Genomic DNA, 21,212 nt, shown 5'->3' on the forward strand with positions numbered 1-21,212 from the left:
TTGCCCTCATCTCTCCCCTTAACTAAATGCTGCTGGTCTGGTCAGAGCCGTAGCCCATGGCTGGTGTCCCATTACCTTCTAAGGTGTGCAGGGAAGTCCCTATGCCTCGGTTCTGGAGTAGCAGCGAAAGGTGGCCACCTCAGCCCACCTTCTAACTTCTGGGCCTCCTGGGATTTGAGAGTTAGCAGAAATTCTGCCTCCGCTCACTCAGAAAATGCCTACAGCTTGTGGGTTTTGGGTGTCTGTGTCCTCTTCTGTCACCTGTACATGCTAAAAAAAGCCCTGATGCCTTCACCCCACTGCAGGTCCTTTCCATTGTAAAGGTTCTGAAGGCACCCTTGGATTGGGCTTAGTCTAGACAGCAGGAAGGGTTTCATCCAGCTGCATTTTGAAATCATCCTCAACTTGTTGGCCACATCGACCCCTAACTTATTGTACTCTGAAAGGTTTAAGTCGAAACTACTGAAGTTACTCACTTTGAGGTTGGAAGGGACTTTTAGTGATGGGGATGCCCCTCCCCTTCCCAGATGCTTCAGTTCTCAATAAGCCAGTGCTTGAATACCTCCAGGGGCAGGGTTCTTGCTCCCGCTGCAAGGCTGTTGCATTGTTGCAGTTTTAGTTTTTGGTTCCTCTTGGCACTCTGAAAGATTAAGAAGTTTCCCTGAACTAAGAAGTCTGGGAACAGGTGATGCAGGCAGGGTGAAGGTAGCAGGACTCCATCTACTTGAGGCTGGGATGTGGGAGAGTTTATCAAGACAGAGACCCAGACCTGGAGCCTGGTAACACTTAAAGGTGGACTTTGCATCAGAAACAAGATCCCCGGGGGTAGGCTTCATAGTCATCCACCCACAGGTCTGGAGCAGTGTTCATTGCAACATGCTTTGTTTTATAGAACTTTACAGTTTGAAAACTGCCTGAATACACTTTACGTTTAGACGCTGGGTTACAGAATCAAGTTCCTCAGGTCCTCCCTGACTAGTGGCAGAGTGAATTTCAGAATCTGGAGAGGGGCTATGACTGAAGTTGGGGGACAGGTGGCCCAGCAGGTAGACATGAAGGATGTGGAGTGAGGTGTGTGCTGCTCAGAGGCTGGGTTTGGGACTGGGTGTAAGTAAGGGATGAGAACTCACACTCACCAAGCCTTGTGGTTTATTGACATAAAGGTGACTGATTCTTAGAAAACCTCTTCCCTATTTGATGAAACTTCAAGCTTGTTTCATGTCGGAATTATCTCCCAAGTCATTAGCTAGGGGCACACCCGTCATGTTAATTGAACCCGGGTGCCTGGTGTGATCGTCACATGGAAGAAGAAAATGCTTGAAATGTGGGAGAGGCATGTGTGGTTTGGGGGCTCAGGGGCTTCTTTGGGGGGCCGAAAGATTGTACTAGTGAGAATGGGGCTGAGGGAGGAGGGCGCCATCCTCAAGGGTTCTATTTTTCAGCTCATTGCCTCTCTTCCAATGCTTGCTTTCATCCCAAGCCAGAATTGTCTGTGGGGTGGGTGGTTTTCCCAGCTTTCTATTGTCGTGGTCTCTGTCCTGGCATGTGGGGAGAAGGCTGTGCCAGCTAGCACTGCAGCCAAACTCTCAGAACCCATATTTCAAAGCAATTACTGACTGAAAAAGCAGGCTTAGTTGCATAGCTCATAAATACTTCCAGACACTCGGCCACAGGCCTCAGAAACTGCTCACAAGGCACCCCAGGTCCATGGGGAGTTGCCTGACATGTCCCTGTGCTGGGTCCAGAGTCAGGAGCCACTGTCCAGGTCCTCTGTGGTTCATGCAGGAGATTTAGAAGCATTGTCATACAAAGGGGAAACTTCCCAACTGTGGGGCCAGAGATCCCATTTCTACTGTGTGACTGTGGGATCCAGGTGGTCACTCAGCCCCCTAGGCCTTGCTTTCTTCTCTTTGTTGGTGACGATGCCTACTTTACATGTTTGCGGGAAGAATCAACCATGATGAAATACGTGGAGGTGTTTGTAGACTGTGAAGTGCTGCGCAGATCTTAGCTGGGCTGTAAGGAAACCCTCTTCAGCCTGTTCTTAGAGCCGAAGGTAACAGGTTTAAGACAAATCAAAGGAGACTGAACTTAGGGGTCCCCCTCCATCCCTCTCTTTTGTCCCCCTCCATCCCTCTGTTTTGTGATATGGGAATGATAATAGCCTGCTGGGAGAGTTGTTCCGAGGAATGAATGAGATCCTGCTGGTAAACACTTGGCCAGGACTTGGCACACATAAGCTCTCAGTGTAGCCAGATTATTAACACGATACTGATAAAGACTTTCAGGGTTTATCCTCGAAGATGAGTTTTTGTGACAATTTGTTTGGAAATGCCGACCCTCACCTGAAACACCTAATGTATCAACTGGAACTTTTCTACGTGCTTTTCTGTCTGTTGTCTCATTTTACCTCCTGGCCACCCATGAGATAGAGCAGGGTTTTAGTCTCCATTTTATAGCTGAGGAAACTGAGGCACATAGGAGGGAAGTGTTTTTGTCCGAGATCACGGGGTGAGTTACTGGTAGAGCAAGAGTCTCCTGACTCCCAGAACAGTGCTTCTAACCCTGAACTGCTTTGAAGTTGGAAAGTCGAGCCCAATTAGCATCCCTGGTGGGATGGAGGCCTGGAGACTCAGAGTCTGTCCTGGTTGGAGCTTTCAGTAAACATTAAAAACAGGAACAGCAACAAAGCTGCTGTATGTTCTCGGTGTTTTGTATATATCACTTCACTAAATCCTCACAGCAACCTGGTGAGGTCTGTACTGTTATTATCCCTGCTTTACTGATGAGGAAATTGAGGCACAGGAAACTTGCCCAGGGTTGTGTAGCTGATAAGTGGCAAAGAACCAAGTTGGAAATCTAGGCAGGCTGGCTGGAGTCTGAGCTCCTCCCGGGTGTTCTCACCTTCGAGAGCTCGGTGTGTCACGGTCAGCAGATGAGGCGCTGAGGTGTAGAGATGAGCAAGTCATAACCCTGCCTTTGGCTGTAAACTTGCTGTGTAGCCCAGGACAGATGCCTCCCCTCCTCTCTGAGCCTTGAGTTGTCCATCTGTGGCATGGGGGCATTGGGCTGCCCAGCTCTAGGAAAGGGTAGCCTTTCTCTGGGTCCCTGGGAAGGCCTGGGGTGTGGAGTGGCCAGCTGGAGCCCCGGGCCAGCCATTGTTGCCGGGCTCTGTCAGCCGCAGGGTGTGGCCCCAACACTGCCAGGCCCTCCCCAGGGAGGAAGTGTCGGTGTTTACAGGAAATGCAAGACAAGTCCTGGGAGGTGGGTGGAGGAGGGGCAGCCAGCCACTGTGAGCCCTGAAGACATGTGGGGCTGAGGGCGGTGCCTCTCTTCTCACCCTTTGGACGAGGCTTTTCGTTGTTGTGGAAGGAAAAAGTCCCACTTCCCGGGCAGCCCTGCCCTTCCCCGCGCCTCTTCCCTCCAAGACTGCCACACCCCGAATGCCTGAACCCCGGGACGGCTGACCCACTCTGCAGGGAGGCTTCTGGGAGCCGTGGAAATCTGGTCTGCTTTCTCATCCTTCCCTCTGGCCCTCACTGCCCCCACCTGTTAAGTAGGTAACTTGCTGCAGCCTTAACACCGCAAGGCTCACTGCCGTCATGGAGTACAGCACCCAAATGGGAGAACCAAGATGCAAAAAGGCCAGGCCAGCCCCATGCAGCTCTGGAACCCATGGGGTACAGGTTAGGCACCTCACTTATACCACAAAAAGCTTCCTTAAGTGTGTGAAAATTAAAATCTTGTAAGAAATGGGCTCTATGTTGATTATACTGATAGTATGTAGGTTATTTTTTAAATTTATGCAAATAAAAAAGATTATAATACTCATAGAACCTTGAAAGGTACCCACCCATGCAAGTGTAGGACCTAAAGCTTAAGCCTCATTAGCTTAGCTAGTAGTCAGGGAAGGCTTCCTAGAGTAGGAGGTAAGGGTTGAGCTGGCCTTGGAAAGGAGGGGACCCTGGGCCCTGGCTGGTGTGAGAAGTCAGATCAGCTCAGGTCAGCAAACACTTTCCAGGCATCCATTCTCAGTTGGGCTCTAGGGACCAGCAGAATCAGATGCAGCCCCTGCCCTCAGGAGCAGCATGGATTTATAGAGTTTAGAGCCCTTGGCAAAGGGTGGCATCCTTTGAAAATGCTTCTTCTGTGTTTGGAGTAGAGGAGGCAGATGGAGTTGGGGGAAGACCACATGAGTGACATGACAAGAGCATGTGTGCACTATCACGTGTCTGGGTCCAAGTGTGAGGCCCTTCCCTTCTGAGCCTGAGCTTCAGTGTGTCCGTCTCTGTCTGGCCCTGTGCGATGGATTCCCTCTGCATCCCCCAGCCAGGCATCCCACTCCAGCCACAGATGACGCTCCTGTTCATGTGTGTCAAAAGGCCTGCGCCCACCTGCCCTACAGGTGCTCTGTGGACACTCCTCTGTGTCCTGGCACCTCGCACACATTTTCGTGCCTTATGGGCTGGGAGTCCTGCTCTGCCCTGGTACTGGTACTGCCCAGCACAGAGGAGGTGACAGTGAACAGAATGAATGGATGTGTCCAGTGTGTGGGTCCAGCCATGGGCCATCTGCTTGTGGTTTTTTCTGAGAGAGGTTGATGGAAGGGGAATATAGCAGAGTGGGCCTTGGGCAAGTCATGTAACCTCACAGAGCCTTAGTTTCTCCAACCGAAAGATGAGTATAATAATAGTGCTTACCTCACTAAGTGGTTGAAAAGTGCTTCTAACCCTCACTAAGGTGGTTGAAAGGATCAAACGAGATAGCCCCTGGGACGTGCTCAGCTCAGTGCTTAATAAATGAATAAATACAGTAGAGGTTGCATAGACTTATTGTCAGAGGGGGAGCTCTGAAACCACATTCCCTGTGTTCAGATCCTGGCCCTGAGCTTAGCCTCTCTGCACCTGTTTCTCCATCTATAAAATGGGAGTGTTAATGTCTACAGGATACAGTGGTTGGGAAGAAGCCATAGAGCACCTGGCACATAGTAAGCCCTAAAAAAATGCTGGCTTCTGTGTCTGCTGTTGCTGCTGCTGCTGTTGTTAGTATTGGCTGGCTGTGTCTGTGTGGAAGGGAGGGGTGGGAGAAGGGGATTGTTATTCAGACCACCACACTTGGAAACCACAGGCTGCCCCTCTCATAGCTCCTGGCAGCTTCAGATGTGGCGTGTGGTTATTAAATTATAGTGTCCTCCGTGCATCTCCAGCTGCTGCATCCTCCCCAGCTGCCTGAGGCAGGAGCAGTGACTCCCCAGCCCTTCCTGCTTCGCCTGTGGTCTGGGTTCCTCTGACTCCCAGAGCGGAGGTTGCAGGAGAAAGATGTGTCGGAGTTTCCTCCTGCTTTGGGCTGGAGTTAGGTGCTCAGGACCCACAACTGTAGCGCTCATCTTGCAGATGAGGAAACCAAGGCGGTCCCCACCACCCATCCTTCAGCATCAGCTGAATCTGTGGGAGAACCAGATCCATCCTATGGGGTGCTTCTCCCTTTCCCACCCCCGGCCATTTCCTAGTAATTTAAAAGCATGGCCTGGTGAGGAAGGAAGCTCGTTTGTCTCCTAATACTTGTCTGGACACAGTGTTCTCAGCAGTGGCAGCACCTGTGATGCCATTTCACCGTGAGCCAGGCACTGTGTTATGTGTGCAGGCAGAGAGACGCCCTCCCCCTGGGTGGTGGGAGGAAGTTACCTCCATCAGCTGGGATGAGATGGGGAAACTGACATAGGACAGTCATTTGTTGGGCACCTACTGTGTGCACTTCATGGAGGACACAGAAATGCATAGCAAGCCCATGACTGCTACCTTCAAGGAACTTTAATATAGGAACGTAAATTAACTGGAGTCGTTGTAGTAAACTGCAGCGGGAGCACCTCCTGCTGGAGAGACAGAAGGCTTCTTGGAAGAGGTGGTATTTGGGTTGGACCTTGGCGGCGGTGGGGGGCGGTGGGGGGTGGGAGGGATGGTGTTGGGCAAGTGCAGGGGAGGGTGGAAAGAAATTCTTGAACAGTCTTGGAAGAGGCATAGATGGGAAAGTGCAAATGTATGCATGGGCCAGGGAGTTGGTTTGGCCACGTAGGCTGGTCGATAATGCCAAAGATGTGGCAGGAATCACTCGAGCAAAATTCCTCAGCTCTGGACATAAAATAAAGCCACAGGGCATCGTGGTGAGAAGGGCCTCTAGTTCTCGTTCTCTTATTTTACAGATGGGGAAACTAAGGCCCTTGGAGGGGAAGGGGCCCACGCTGGTGACAGAGGTGGGACCAGAACCCAGGTCTGTAAGCGTTGAGGAGCTCTGCCTGTTGAATTCAGACTGGCCTTTAGCTCAGACGGACTCTAGTAAAATAAAACCAGCAGGTACTGTGTTACACAGGTCGTATACCTCATTTACAGATGTCATCTCATCTGATCCCTAAATAGACCCTCGTAGACCTTGGGAATTTAAGGACTGATATCATCTCCATGTTACAGATGAGGAAACTGAGGCAGGCAGGTTAAGCAACTTACCTAAGGTCATTGGGCTGATAAGTGGCAGAACTGGGTCTTGGCATCAGACAGTCGGATCCCAAAATGTGTACCCTTTACCACTGTCCTCTACTGCAGTCCCAGAGATGACCAAAATGTTAGGGCCAGTGGTTACGGCTAGGCCAGGCCTGTGAACCAACAGTGTAGCAGAAATGCTGACTCTGGCCTCTGCTGCCGGCATTACTACCTCAAGTTGCCCAAGGCACTTCCAGTGTCTCAAAGAGAGAGCCTGAGACACCATCACACTGGTAGGTTTGTGGCTCTGGCTTACATATTGTTCTTGAATGTTACCTCTTTATGTTATAATTTTATGAGGTTCCTGAAGATCTTCTAAAAGTTTAAATTTTTCCCCCCTGGACTTCTGAGCCTCACTTGATGATCTGAAAATAAAGCCTTCATGGTCACAGTTATGTTTCCCTTTTTATCTTTGGCTAGGAAAAATAGTGTTTGCTCAGGTTGGGAAGAGGCTGAGATGGAATCAGAAAGAAACAAAATTCTTTGAAAATCCCTATAAAGCCACTTCAAACCCACTGGGATGGCTAAGATAAGAAAAAAAGGCAGACAATAACAAGTGCTGGCAAGACTGTAGAGAAATTAGAACCCTCATACACTCCTGGTAGGAATGTGAAATGATACAGCCTCTTTGGAAGACAGTCTGGTAGTTCTCAAAACATTAAATATAGATTTATCATATGACCCAGCAATTCCACTTCTAGGTATATACCCAAGAGAAAGGAAAATATGTCTATACAAAAATTTGTACACAGATATTCACAGCAGCATTATACATAATAGCCAAAAAGAAACAATTCAAATGTCTATCAGTTGAATGGATAAGCAGTATGATCTATCCATACTGTGGAATATTATTCAGCCATGAAAAAGAGTGAAGAGCTAACTCATGCTACAAAATGAATGGACCTGGAAAACACACTAAGTGAAAGAATCCAGACCCAAAAAGCCTCATACTGTATGAGTTCATGTAATGAAATGTTCAGAATAGGCAAATCCATAGAGACGGGAAGTAGACTAGTGGTTGCCAGGGGCTGAGGGGCCTAGCAGGGAATGAGGTTTCTTTTTGGAGTGATGAAAATGTTCTAAAATTAGATAATGGTGTTGGTCACACAACTCTTTTAAATATACTAATATACTAAAAAGCACTGAATTGTATTTTAAAGGGGCAAATTTCATGGTATGTGACTCATATCTCATTAATGCTGTTATAAAAAGAAAACAAACCCCTCTGAAACCATTGATGCTGCTGCGTTTTAAGAGGAGGGGTGGGGATGTCTCTGGTCAGAAAACAAGGATGAACTTTTGTTTTTACTTAGTGAGAAATGGAAATTGAATTTTTTAAAAAGTCTCTCCTTCGGTCATGTTTCTGGGAACCATTACAATGCTATCCCTTGGCTGACCCTGGGTGCAGGACGCATTTTCTCCGAGAGGCGTGAAAGGGAGCCTCACTTCAGACACGAGGAGGCACCAGGCAGGCAGCAGTCTCAGGGCCTGGCCCCCAGGCTGTGGGATGTGTGTGTCTGGTCTCAGCACACAGTTTCATATGTCTGGGTGTTTTGTGCTTTGACCCATGAGTCCAGCCTCCACCTCAGTTTTATAGATTTAGAAACTGAGCCTCCCCAGGACAGCCACGACGTAGCCCTGATGACGCAGGGTTTACTGAGGAATCCAGGACCTCCAGTCCTCTTGGGCTCTTTCCACAGTATCACATTTGCGCTGTGCTTTGTCATTAGTGGTCCCAGTTACAGTGCAAATGATAGCTCCATCTGCAAAGATTGCAGTGTCCCTGTGAGGAAGTAGACAAGGAAGCATCAGAGCAGAAGGGGCCACCAGGGGAAGTCCTGGAGAGACTGTTTAGTACTGGGAAGGTGCTGGGGCGCTGAGGGGTGGATTCAGCAAGAGAATGGAGCGAATGTCTGAGGGTTTAGAAATCTCTATCCGGTATCCAGCCCTCCCCTCCGCCCACTTAAAAGCTCTTCCAGCTATTCTGCTAATTGGGATACTCATTCTTGCCAGCCTGTCTCCTCCATTTCAAACTTTCCAGCTCCCAGAGAGCTCAGCCCTGAAGCCCCCTTCCCCTCCCTGCTGGGCTGGTGAGCTTCAGAAAGGTCCCAGCCTGTCTCGGAGGGGCTGGGAGAAGTTACATCTGCAATCTGGCCCCATTCGCATGAATCTCCACACCAGTAAGGATGGAATTTGAGGTTGGAGTGCCCACTGAGAGATTCCCAGGGGGAAAAGCGTTCCGTTTTTTTTGTTTGTTTGTTTTGTTTTTTTTTTTTACGAGTTATTAGGCCCTTTTGGCTGTATTCAGAGTTATGGCTCCCAACGAGTGTTACATAGGACGGAATTAAATGGTCAGAGTTGGACAGCACCAGGCCGGGTTACACAGCGTTCGTCTCCCCACGTGGAGGCACATATCCTTTTACAACTCTAGGCTGCCGAAAAGGACTAGGCTCCAAATGAGTCCTTTGGAAGGACATTTGGAAGGTCGTTTAAGGTAACAGCCTCTGAGCAGCTTTAATTGATATTCCCTTTACAGCACAAGTGGACTCAGAGGGTGGATACAGTCCCAGGGAGACTAGGCGAGGGGTTTAGAACTTGGCCCTTCTGCAGGCTCTTCAGAACTGGCCAGAAAGGACCTGCTGTATGTCAGGCCATGGCCGCTTTCACCATCGTGTTCTTGTTGACTCCCACAGTGAACCTCCATAGTTATCACCACCTTATAGGTAAGAAACAGACAGGTTGAGTGGCTTGCCTAAGGTCACACAGTGACTCTTTTCTGTGTGATGCCAACATTCTGGGCTACTTGGTCACTAAACTTACAATGCTGACCACCTGGCCCTTTTCCTGTTTTCCCAGAATGTGACTCTCGAGGTAAACTTATTGAGTGGTGGGACCATATTACTCCTGTAATGACCACATGCCCAGAATTTCCTGGAAAGATCCCATTCAAGGTACAACAGACCACTGGTCCTTTATTTTTTGTTTCTTTTCTTTTTACTTATTTATTTATTTATTTATTTATTTATTTATTTATTTATTTATTTATTGAGACAGGAGCTCACTCTGTCGCCCAGGCTGGACTGCAGTGGTGTGATCATAGCTCACTGCAGCCTCGACCTCCTGGGCTCAAGTGATCCTCCTGCCCTAGCCTCCCAAGTAGCTAGGACTACAGGTGTGCGCCACTGCACCTAGCTAGTTTTTTAATTTTTTGTAGATATGGGAGGTCTTGCTATGTTGCCAGGGCTGATCTCAAAGACTCCTGGGCTCAGGCAATCCTCCCGCCTCAGCCTTCCAAAGTGCTGGGATTACAAGTGTGAGCCAGCAGACTGGCCCTCTTTTATTTTTTAAATTGACAAATAATAATTGTACATATTCATTAGGTCCATAGTGATGTTTTGATATATGTAATTTATAGATCAGATCAGGATAGTTAGCATACTATCATCTCAAACATTGATCATTTCTTTGTGTTGGGAACATTCAATATCCTCCTCCTAGCTATTTGAAACTATATAATATGTGATTGATAACTGTAGTCCTCCTACAGTGCTATGGAACCCTAGAACTTATTCCTCTTATCTGGCTGTATTTTTTATTCTTTTACAGATCTCTCCCTATCCTCACCTTACTCCTATCCTTCCCAGCCTCTAGTATCCTCTGTTCCACTTTTTACTTCTATGAGGTCAGCTTTTGTTTAGTTTCCACATATGAGTGAGAACATGCAGTGTTTAACTTTCTGTTCCTGGCTTATTTCACTTAACATAGTGTCCTCCAATCCCATTCATGTTGCCACAAATGACAGGATTTCTTTCTTTTTTATGGCTGAATAGTGTTCTATTGTGTATGTATACCACGTTGTCATTATCCATTCATCTGTTGTTGAATACTTAGGTTGATTCTGTATCTCAGCTACTGTGAGTAGTGCTGCAGTAAAGGTGGGGGTGTAGATGTCTCCTCCATATACTGATTTTCTTTCCTTTGGATAAATGCCCAGTAGTGGGATTGCTGGATCACATGGTAGTTCTATTTGTAGTTTTTTGAGGAATCTCCATATTATTCTCCATAGTGGCTCTACTGATTTACATTCCCATCAGCCGTGTAGAAGAGTTCCCTTTTCTCCACATCCTTGCCAGCATTTGTTATCTTGCGTCTTTTTGATAATAGCCATTCTAACAGGTGTGAGATGATATCTCGTTGTGGTTTTGATTGGCATTTCCCTAGTGATTAGTGATGTGGGCATTTTTAAAATATACTTGTTGGCCATTTGTATGTTTTTTTTTCGAGAAATGTCTATTCACATTTACCCATGTTTTTAATCAGATTGGGTTTTTGTGTGTGTGTATGCTTTTTCTGTTAAGACCTTTGAGTTTCTTATCTATTCTGGATATTAATCCCCTGTCGGATGAATAGTTTGCAGATATTTTCTCCCATTCTGTAGGTTGTCTTTTCACTCTGTTGATGGTTTCCTTTGCTGTGCAGATGCTTTGTTGTTTGATAGAATCCCATTTGTTTATTTTTACTTTTGTTGCCTGTGTTTTTGAGGTCTTAGTCATAAAATATTTTCCCAGACCAGTGTCCTGAAGCATTTCTCCTATGTTTTCTTCTACTAGTTTTATAGTTTTGGATCTTACATTTAGGTCTTTGATCCCTTTTGAGGTTGATTTTTTATAACATGAGAGGTGAGGATCTAGTTTCATTCCTCTACATATGGATATTCAGTTTTCCCAGCCCCATTTAGACTGTCCTTTCTCCAATGAGTGTTCTTGGCACTTTTGTCAAAACATTAGTTGTCTGTAAATATATGGATTAATTTCTGGGTTCTCTATTTTGTTCCCTTGGTCTGTGTGTCTGTTTTTATTCCAGTGTCATGCTTTTTTGGTTACTATAGCCTTGTAGTATATTTTGAAGTCTGGTAATGTGATGCCCCCAGCTTTATTCTTTTGGCTCAGGATTGCTTTGGCTATTTGGGTCTTTTGTGGCTCCATGTAAATTTTAGAATTTTAATTTCTGTTTCTGTGAAGAATGTCATTAGTATTTTGATGGAGATTACGTTGAATCTGTAAATTGCTTTGGGTAAGTATTGTCATTTTTACAATAGTAATTCTTCTGATCCATGAGCATGGAATGTCTATTTGTTGGTATCCTCGTTGATTTTTTTTCATCAGTGTTTTATGTTTTTTCTTGTAGAAATCTTTCACCTTCTTAGTTAAATTTATTTCTAGATTGGGCTTGTCTTGTAGCTATTGTAAATGTAGTATTGTGATTTTTTTCGTAGCTCTTGAAAAATCATTCTCAGCTAGTTTATTGTTCATGTGTAGAAATGCTACGGATTTTTATATATTGCTTATGTATCCTGCAACTTTACTGAATTTATCAGCTCTAAGAGGTTTTTGGTAGAATATTTAGGGTTTTCTATATATAAGATTATGTCATCTGCAAACAGGGACAGTTTGACTTCTTCCTTTCTAATTTGGATGCCTTTTATTTCTTTCTCTTGCCTTATTGCTCTGGCTAGGACTCTCAGTAGTATGTTGAAGAATGGTGGTGAGAGTGGACACCTTTGTTTTGCTCCAGTTCTTAGAGGAAAAGATAAAAGCTAACAGTAAGATGTCAGCTGTGGGTTTATCATATATGGCCATTATTATGTTGAGATACTTTCCTTCTGTACCTAATTTATTGAGAGTTTTTATCACGAAGGGATGTTGAATATTATCAAATGATTTTTCTGTCCTTTAAACTCTTGAAATAATGGTTAGAAATGTCATCCTTTTTTTTGTTCTAGAGACAGGGCCTTGCTCTGTCACCCAGGCTGCTGGAGTGCAGTGGTGTGACCAGCAGCCTCAACCCCCCCCAGCTCAAGCAATTCTCCTGCCTCAGCCTCCCAAGTAGCTGAGGCTAATAGCTATAGGGATGAGCCACTACATTCAGCTAATTTTTTTTATTTTAGAGACGGGATCTCACTTTGTTGCCAAGAGTGGTCTTGAACTGCTGGCTTCAAGCAATCCTCCTGCTTCAGCTTCCCAAAGTGTTGGGATTACAGGCTTGAGCCACTGAACCCTACTGAAATTTCATCCTTTTGGCCTCCAAACTATCTCTCAAATGTCCTTCCCCACTTAACATACAGCAAAGTTTAAGATCATTGGTCCTGGCTGGGCGCGGTGGCTCACGCTTGTAATCCCAGCACTTTGGGAGGCCGAGGCGGGCGGATCACGAAGTCAGGAGATCGAGACCACGGTGAAACCCCGTCTCTACTAAAAAAATACAAAAAAAAAAATTAGCCGGGCGTGGTGGCGGGCGCCTGTAGTCCCAGCTACTCGGAGAGGCTGAGGCAGGAGAATGGCGTGAACCCGGGAGGCGGAGCTTGCAGTGAGCCGAGATTGCGCCACTGCACTCCAGCCTGGGTGACAGAGCGAGACTCCGTCTCAAAAAAAAAAAAAAAAAGATCATTGGTCCTGGTTTGGGGCTTGAGAAAACATAGGCACTGAGCCCCGGGCAACTGGGAGACTTCAGCAAGGAAACAGATATGAAGTTGCCTGTAAGTTGTAAGGTACTGTAGAGATGGGGGCCTTTCTACTGGTTGTGAACCACCCTTAGTGTCAGCTAGAGAGCAGAAAGATACCAGCTGATGGAAGGATGGGGCAGTCTGCATTTTCATTGTTCTGATGGGCTATTCTGATAAACTTATTTTGTCTGTTGCTGTCAGGCTATGGAAACACCACCACTAGCTAATATCTAATGAGGACCTTCTTTGTGCCACTTCTGAGTGCCTTTGTTGCATTATTTCAATGAATCCTCTAAATAATCTATACCTATATTACTATCACCCCTGTTTTATAGATGAAACTGAAAAAAAAAAAAAAAAAAGCTGAGACACGGAGAGATTAAGAAACTTGCTTGAAGTGGCACAGCTGGGATTCCACCCAGGCAGTCTGTCTGAGCCCACCCTCTCCACCTCTGAGGCCAGAGAGTACAGTAAAGTACCTAGAGTACAGTGCAAAGTGCTGGTGAAGAGGGTAGGCTCAGAACACTTTGCTCTGTACTCTCTCTGGGCTCAGAAGTAATTTGCACTGTACTCTGTCTGAGGCCAGGGAGAGTACTTTAGTCATCTTTGATCCCTCCATGTGTTAGCTCCATGAAGTAGAAGCTGAGCCATATTTGGTGAGTGAGTGTGAGGGGATGGGTGAGAAGGATGGATGGCTGAGTGAGTAGATGGAAGGATGTCTGGAAGGGTGAGTGGATGGTCAGATGTCCAGTGTCCTGAAGTGGGTGAGTGGGTGGGTGGGTGGCTGGATGGATGGATGGATGGATGGATGAATAGATAGATAAGTGGGTGGGTGGGTGGATGGATGGTTGGATGGATGGATGAATAAGATAGATAGATAGATAGATAGATAGATAGATAGATAGATAGATAGAAGATAGATAGATAGATAGATAGATAGATAGATAGATAGATAGATAGATAGATAGATAGATAGATAGATAGACAGACAGATGAATAGATGAATAGATAGATGGGTGAATGAATGGATGGGTAGGTAGTTGGGTTAGAGGGCTTTCTCATATGTAATATATTGGTATGCTCAAGGAATCCACCTGAAGATAACACCTCACCCAGTTATGATTATGATGGGCATTTTGACTAGAGAGGCTATAGACACTGTACCCTCAGTACCTATAGTACAGTCTAGAACAGACAACTCTTAATAGGATTTTTTTGAATGAATGAAAAACCAGGCAGGCACCAGAGCTGAAAACATAGAGCCTTTCAGGCTTCCTTTGACCATACCTAGCAGAGTACTCATCTCGGAGGTTTCTGTTGGCAGACTGGGGAGATAGATGTGATATTAAGTGTTCCCAGTCTTTTTCCCCAAGGGAAGACATGGTTACTTGCCCAGGACACAATTCTGCCAGTCTGTCAGAGCATTTGGGAAGAGGTTAACATCTATCTCTCAGAGGTGTTTCCTTCCCCTGTATATGATCAACCTCGTAGCAATACCAGGGTCGGTAAGAGCAGCCGTGTTGACATTCTTGGTTTTAGTATCAGAACATTTTGATTTGTTTATTTCACTGCTGACTTGTGTTTAAGATAGGGTCTGTTGCTGCCATTTTTTCATTGACTCTGCAAAGGCATTGGATCATACTTGCACTTTCATGCTGTGAAGGCGCATATTTTAAAGACATTTCTAGACCTTTAAAAATGTATTACTATTATTTTTGATTGACAAATCATAATCCTATACATTTATGGGGTACAATGTGATGTTTTAGTATACGTATACAATGTGGCATAGTTAAATCAAGGTATTAATGTATTCATCGCCTTATCATTTTTATGGTAAGATATTTGAAAGTTACTGTTAGTTGGCCAGGCACAGTGGCTCGTGCCTGTAATCCCGGCACTTTGGGAGGCCGAGGCGGGCAGATCGCTTGAGGTGAGGGGTTCAAGACCAGCCTGGCCAAGATGGTGAAACCCCGTCTCTACTAAAAAGTACAAAAATTAGCTGGGCATAATGGCTTGCACCTGTAATCCCAGCTACTCGGGAGGTGGAGGCTCAAGAATCACTTGAACCTAGGAGGCAGAGGTTGCACTTAGCGGAGATCACATCACACTGCACTCCAGCCTGGGTGACAGAGTGAGACCACCCCCCCCCCCAAAAAAATAAAATAAATTGAAAAAAGAAAGAAAGAAAAGTTACCCTTGTACTCAAAAGAAAGAGAGAGAGAGAGAAAAGTTACTCTTAGTTATTTTGAAATATGTAATACTTGTTATTGTCTGCAGTCACCCTGCTATGCAGTAGTCTCAAAACCCATTCCTCATGCCTGTTTGAAACTTTGTACCCCTTGATCAACAGTAAAAGCACATTTCTTCTTCTTCTTCTTCTTTTTTTTATACCTCAGTGTACAAGATTTTATTTAGTGATACATGAATTTGGTTCTGTCACGTGGGGCCCACGTTATAAGTTCCATCTGGGTCCATTACAGCTTGAACCACTCCCCCCCAAAAAGGGAAAGAAACTTAAAAAAGAAAATCCACAACTTTTTCCATGTCATTAAATATATTCATATACGATAACTATAATATATTAGTATCGGGGAATCTTCCCCGATATTCACGTAGGTTCTTTTCTATTTTCCTAAGTGTCGGCTGGCTTGAGAAATAAAGGGACAGAGTACAAAAGAGAGAAATTTTAAAGCTGGGCGTCCAGGAGAGACATCACATGTTGGTAGGTTCCGTGATGCCCCACAAGCCACAAAAACCAGCAAGTTTTTATTAGGGATTTTCAAAAGGGGAGGGAGTGTGCGAATAGGTGTGGATCACAGACATCAAGTGCTTTACAAGGTAATAGAATATCACAAGGCAAGTGGAGGCAGGGCGGGATCACAGGACCACAGGACCGAGGCGAAATTAAAATTGCTAATGAAGTTTCAGGCACCATTGTCATTGATAACATCTTATCAGGAGACAGGGTTTTGAGATCAACCAGTCTGACCAAAATTTATTAGGCAGGAATTTCCTCTTCCTAATAAGCCTGGGAGCGCTATGAGAGACTGGGGTCTATTTCACCCCTGCAGTCTCGACCATAAAAGACAGGCGCACCTTGGGGGGCCGTTCATAGGCCTATACCTCCAGGCGTGTATTCTCTTTCTCAGGGATGTTCCTTGCTGAGAAAAAGAATTCAGCGATATTTCTCCCATTTGCTTTTGAAAGAAGAGAAATATGGCTCTGTTCCGTCCAGCTCACTGGCGGTCAGTGTTTAAGGTTATCTCTCTTATTCCCTGAACAATTGCTGTTATCCTGTTCTTTTTTCAAGGTGCCCAGATTTCATATTGCGCAAACACACATGCTGTACAATTTGTGCAGTTAATGCAATTATCACATGGTCCTGCGGCGACATACATCCTCCTTAGCTGACAAGATTAAGAGATTAAAGTAAAGACAGGCATAGGAAATCACAAGGGTATTGATGGGGAAGTGATAAGTGTCCATGAAATCTTTACAATTTGTGTTTAGAGATTGCAGTAAAGACAGGCGTAAGAAATTATAAAAGTATTAATTTGGGGAACTAATAAATGTCCATGAAATCTTCACAATTCACGTTCTTCTGCCGTGGCTTCAGCCGGTCCCTCCGTTTGGGGTCCCTGACTTCTCGCAACATATTAGTATGCATTGGAAAGGGACACTGACCCAAACAGTACGTTATGGTCACAACTAAACGTTTACAATTCTAAGTGAACAGAAATTCAAAACACAGGAGGGGGTCAAGGGAGGAGGGGAAGTGCATCTGGGAGCAGGGAATGGGAAGAAACGCCCAATGACAGGAGTGGGACTGGCTTGGCTTTTGGCAGGGGGTGAGACCCCACAAGTCCACATTTTGACACCCGTAGGTATGCCATGGCTCTGGCCCACAGGAATGTCTTGTCCATGGACCGTGGCCCAATGGCCCCATCAATGAGTCTGGTTTGTCCACTCTCTGGGCTTCAAGGGGGCTTCCTTTAAGTGCTGAGAACCTAAACGTCTTTCACTTTCCTGAAGGCAGGAACCAGCACATTTCTAATGGTGACTAATCCCTATTTGTTGTACTCATAATTCCTAAATAGGACAGTGAAATAAATGAGTCAGAAATATCAGAGCGCCTGAACCTTTGCCCCTAACATCTGTTTTAGTGATCTTTCTGGAAAACAGAATCAGATAAAGAAGTAGAACAAGAAGAGGGCCATCTGCATGGGCTCCACAACTGCCATGGCTGAGGCTGAATTGAGGATCAGAAGTAACCAGGTTCATCTGTGAGGTCTGTGCACCTCCAATGTGAGCAAGATAACTTTAGTCAAACACATTATTATAATTTAATAATTATACGGTTTATTTTAAAGTATTAAAAGGGTCCGGGTGTGGTGGCATATACCTATAATTCCAGCTACTGGGGATGCTGAGGTGGGAGGATTGCTTGAACCCAGGAGTTAGAGTCCAGTGTGGCCAACATAGTGAGACCCCTTTTTAAAAAAAAAAAAAATTAAAAATTAGCTGAACATGGTGGTGTGTGCCTGTAGTCCTTAACTACTAGAGAGGCTGTGGCGGGAGGATTGCATGAGCCCAGGAGGTCGAGGCTGCAGTGAGCTATGATCATACCAGTGCACTCCAGCTCAGGCAGCAGAGCAAGACCCTGTGTCTAAAAATAATAATACATTTAAAAATACAGTGTTAAAAGAATACACCGTATGACCTCACAGGTATTATCACTTAGGATGAGGCCAGAGTTGGTAGCAAGTGTTATAAATGAGTTGACTTAAAGAAAACGTGAGGCAAATGATAGAACAGCTGGAGGCAGCAAAGGCCACGCTGAAGACGGGGGAGTGGCTCGGGTTTGGGAAGCACAAAGACAGGAAGAGACAGGAGAATACAGAGCTGATCATGAAGAAAGCTGACGTTTACTGAGTTGTCATGTGTTGGGCACTATTCTGAATGTCTGATGTTATGTAACTCACTGTGAATTGAGCACTGCTGAGGCTTGGAGAAGTTAAACACAGCCAACAAATAGCCAAGCCAGAATCTGAACCCAGGAAGCCTAACTCGAGAGCATGAGCCCTCATCTCCGCACTCCACTGACTTTCAGAAGTAAAATAACAACAAAAGCAAAGGCCCACCCAAGACCCAACTCCACATATCAGTGCACTGACAGGCCCCGACTGCATCTGCTCTCAGGTCTCTAAAAGGGACCAAGCACGGAGAGAGGCACCTTCAGAGGCAGCGTATGTCAGCTCAGATTTGCCGCATGACCTCGAGCTATCTCCTTCCCCTCTCCAGGGGTTTGGCTTCCGTGAGCCCTCTCCCCCATGTCACCCATGGCTCTGCTTCATGGAAACCACCCCCTGCTTGGCTTGAGGCAGAGCCCCCAGGTTCTGTGATGCCCAGCAGCATCTGATGCTGGGGAGACCACAGCAGCAGCAGCAGGAGCTGAGGGCACCCAGTTTGCCCTCCCCAGGTCCCGCAGGCTTGCTAGACAGGCTGAGCTCTTGGGGCCAAATCCCAGCAGCCCTGGAATGCCCCTGAAGAAGTTAAGCCAGGGGACAGCACGATCAGATTGGGTTTTGAGATGGTCACTATGGCCACTGGGTGGAGAACAGATTGGGTGGCAGCCAGGGTGAAGTCAGAGAGCTCAGGAAGGCACCAGTTACAGATGTTCAGGCAGGAGGTGGCCTGGCCAGCAGAGGCTGTGCTAGAGATGCTAGATGTATGGTTGGGAGGTATTTGAAGGTAAGCCCGGGAGGAAGGTAAGCCTGACGCTCACGTAGTGGCTGTTTTAGGAGACGCTCGGGTTTCTGGCTTTCTGCCTGGCATGCACCTTCCTTTTGGATGTGGAGGAGGAGTAGTAGCGCTGCTAACTGCTGCGTCCCTCATCCTTACTGCCTATCCTGGATAGAGCACCACCTGCTCCTGCTGCCTGAGGTGGCTGTTTCTCTCAGGAGAGAAGGACTCCATTCCAAGTCTGCTGGAAAAAGGGTTGCAAATTGATGCAGGCAGCTCTGGAGGGAGGGGAGTGAGACCAGTCCATGTAGTCACTTTACTGAGCCTGATCTGAGCTCTGCCGAGCAGGTGAGTTGTCCCTGACCGTTAGGCTGGGGACCGCTCCTCAGTGGAGGGAGCTGGTGGCCCTTGGCAGCATGGTGACTTGCAGTGGAGGTGGAGGTGACCCTGGGGCAGGAGGGAGGCTTTGGCACACCTCAGCAAGCCTGGCGGGGTGTTATTTCTTTGTATACCTTGGTAGTAGCTATATGGCTTGTTGTAAAACACCTCATCATTTGAAAGAAAAGGCCAAAAAGCAATGTTTTTGAAAAGGAAGAAGAAAGAGGTCTGACCAGAGGGTAGCCTGTTGGCTAGTAGGTTGAGTCTGGCTCAACCTTGGTGAGGACTGGGTTTGCCTCTGTATACAAGTGTGCAGCCACAGTCCCCACCTCCAACCCATTATGTCAGTGGAGGCCCGGGCAGAGACAGGCCACCTTGTCCTTGCTCTGTCTGGCCCTATAGCCCCTTGTGGAGCAGGGGACCCTACTCTGGCCTTGGCAGAACCCCAAGCTGCTTAGGCTACAGGTACTCTGGGGTTAGGTATCTGTGGTTCTGGCTCCTATGAAGGATACTTGAGGAGCTCCAGGATAGGCTCCTAGCTCAGCTATTCCCTAAGGCTGTTTCTCCTCCCCTGATGTCCCCCACCCGCCTGGCTTCCTCCTGCCTGGGCCAGGGCCTGAGGGAAGGCTTGGCCCAGGCAGTCCAGGAAGTGGCTGCTCCCTTCCGTCCTGCCATCCGTCAGTCATTCCAGTATCTCATCCAGGCATTCCCAGAGGGCAGGAGTATTTGGTAAGGATTTAATACGACCAAATTTTGAGTAGGAAGAAAGGTTTGTGAGTTGTCTGGGGCCACATTGCCAATGGCAAGAGGGAGCCACTGAAGGTTTTTGGGCAGGAGAAGGGCACAGTCTTGTGGAATAATCAGTCTGCTGTGTAGAGAGAAGGGCTGAGAGCCCCCGCTTTGGGGATCACAGTTTGTGATTGTGCACGAGTTGTTCACATTTGAGGACAGGGACCGTGTCTGCTTCACTCACCAGTGTTTTACTCGATGTCTAGCCCATACCTGCTTAAAGCAGACAATCAGTAAATATGTACTGACTGCTGTGTTCATTATTTACTGGCAATGCCTGTGGAGTAGTCACAGGCATAGAGATATGAGACTGTCACACCTAGATGAGCTGTGATGCTCACATCACCTGCCAAGAAGGTGAGACAGGAATCCTTGTTGCTGTGCAGCTGAGTAGGAACTGATGCCCTGAGCTATGTCTTGTCTGCAATCTAGCCGATGGCAAGGCCGGGACTAGGGGCTGGAACACACGTCCTGGATTCTGTCTACCACATCATTGCATCCCTTACTCAGGCCTAGAGCACACGGCCACCTTAAGGACTAACCTGCTGCCTGACCAGGCCAGTCCAGATCCCAGACCACCCAGATTCAACATCTCCTGCCCGCATCCTGAGTTATTCGGGCCTTCCTTTGGCAGGGGAGCCTGCCCCCTGTCTGCAGGGAAGTGAGTCTGCCTTAACGTGTGCAAAGGCACTGGGCAGCAAGAGCCTGGTGTGTTCAGGGCTCCAAATGGAAGCCAGGATGGCTGGGGGTGGGGAAGTAGGAAGTTTGTGCCTGAGTCTTGCTACTCATTTTCTGTCCCCATGGCACGAATGGGACCCCTGGTAGGTTCACTTTGCCTCTGCTAAACAAAAAGCTCTAACCCTTCTTTCCCCTGCTCTGACCCAGCGCCTACACAGAGCCCTACAAAGTCTGTCCCATCTCGTCGGCAGCCCCCAAAGAGGACCTTACGTCGGATGAAGAGCAGAGAAGCTCGGAGGAGGAGGACAGTGCTTCAAGAGACCCCAGCCTCACCCACAAGGTAGGGCACCCCACAGGTAGGCCGTGGGCATCAGAGACATGAAGGTGGAGAGATGGCTGTAACAGATCTGCTCCTTCCCTTGGTGCGGAGGGAGCTGTTTGCAGATAGCTGGCCCCAGCTGGATGTAGGGGCTGAGACAGTCAGCATCAGGGCTCTAGGAAGCATTGCCTTCTGGGGACCGGCCTCGGTGATGCAAGGGCACCTGCTCGTGCTGGTATCCACTGGAGTCTGACGAAGTTTGGGG

At 47.0% G+C, this 21,212-nt stretch overlaps 1 protein-coding gene across 2 annotated transcripts in view; it reads left to right on the top strand.

The window, feature by feature from the left end:
* The window catches only part of LOC116466773 (FYVE, RhoGEF and PH domain-containing protein 5), a 124,731-nt gene that overhangs the window by 34,511 nt on the left and 69,008 nt on the right, over nucleotides 1–21,212 (top strand). For both annotated transcript variants that reach the window (XM_032149802.2, XM_058437312.1), the window contains exon 3: nucleotides 20,836–20,968. In XM_032149802.2, the coding sequence (XP_032005693.1) occupies nucleotides 20,836–20,968 (133 nt within the window). The remainder of the gene's footprint in view (nucleotides 1–20,835; nucleotides 20,969–21,212) is intronic.

This window comes from Hylobates moloch, unplaced genomic scaffold (genome assembly GCF_009828535.3).
Source record: "Hylobates moloch isolate HMO894 unplaced genomic scaffold, HMol_V3 SCAFFOLD_4, whole genome shotgun sequence".
NCBI lineage: Eukaryota > Metazoa > Chordata > Mammalia > Primates > Hylobatidae > Hylobates > Hylobates moloch.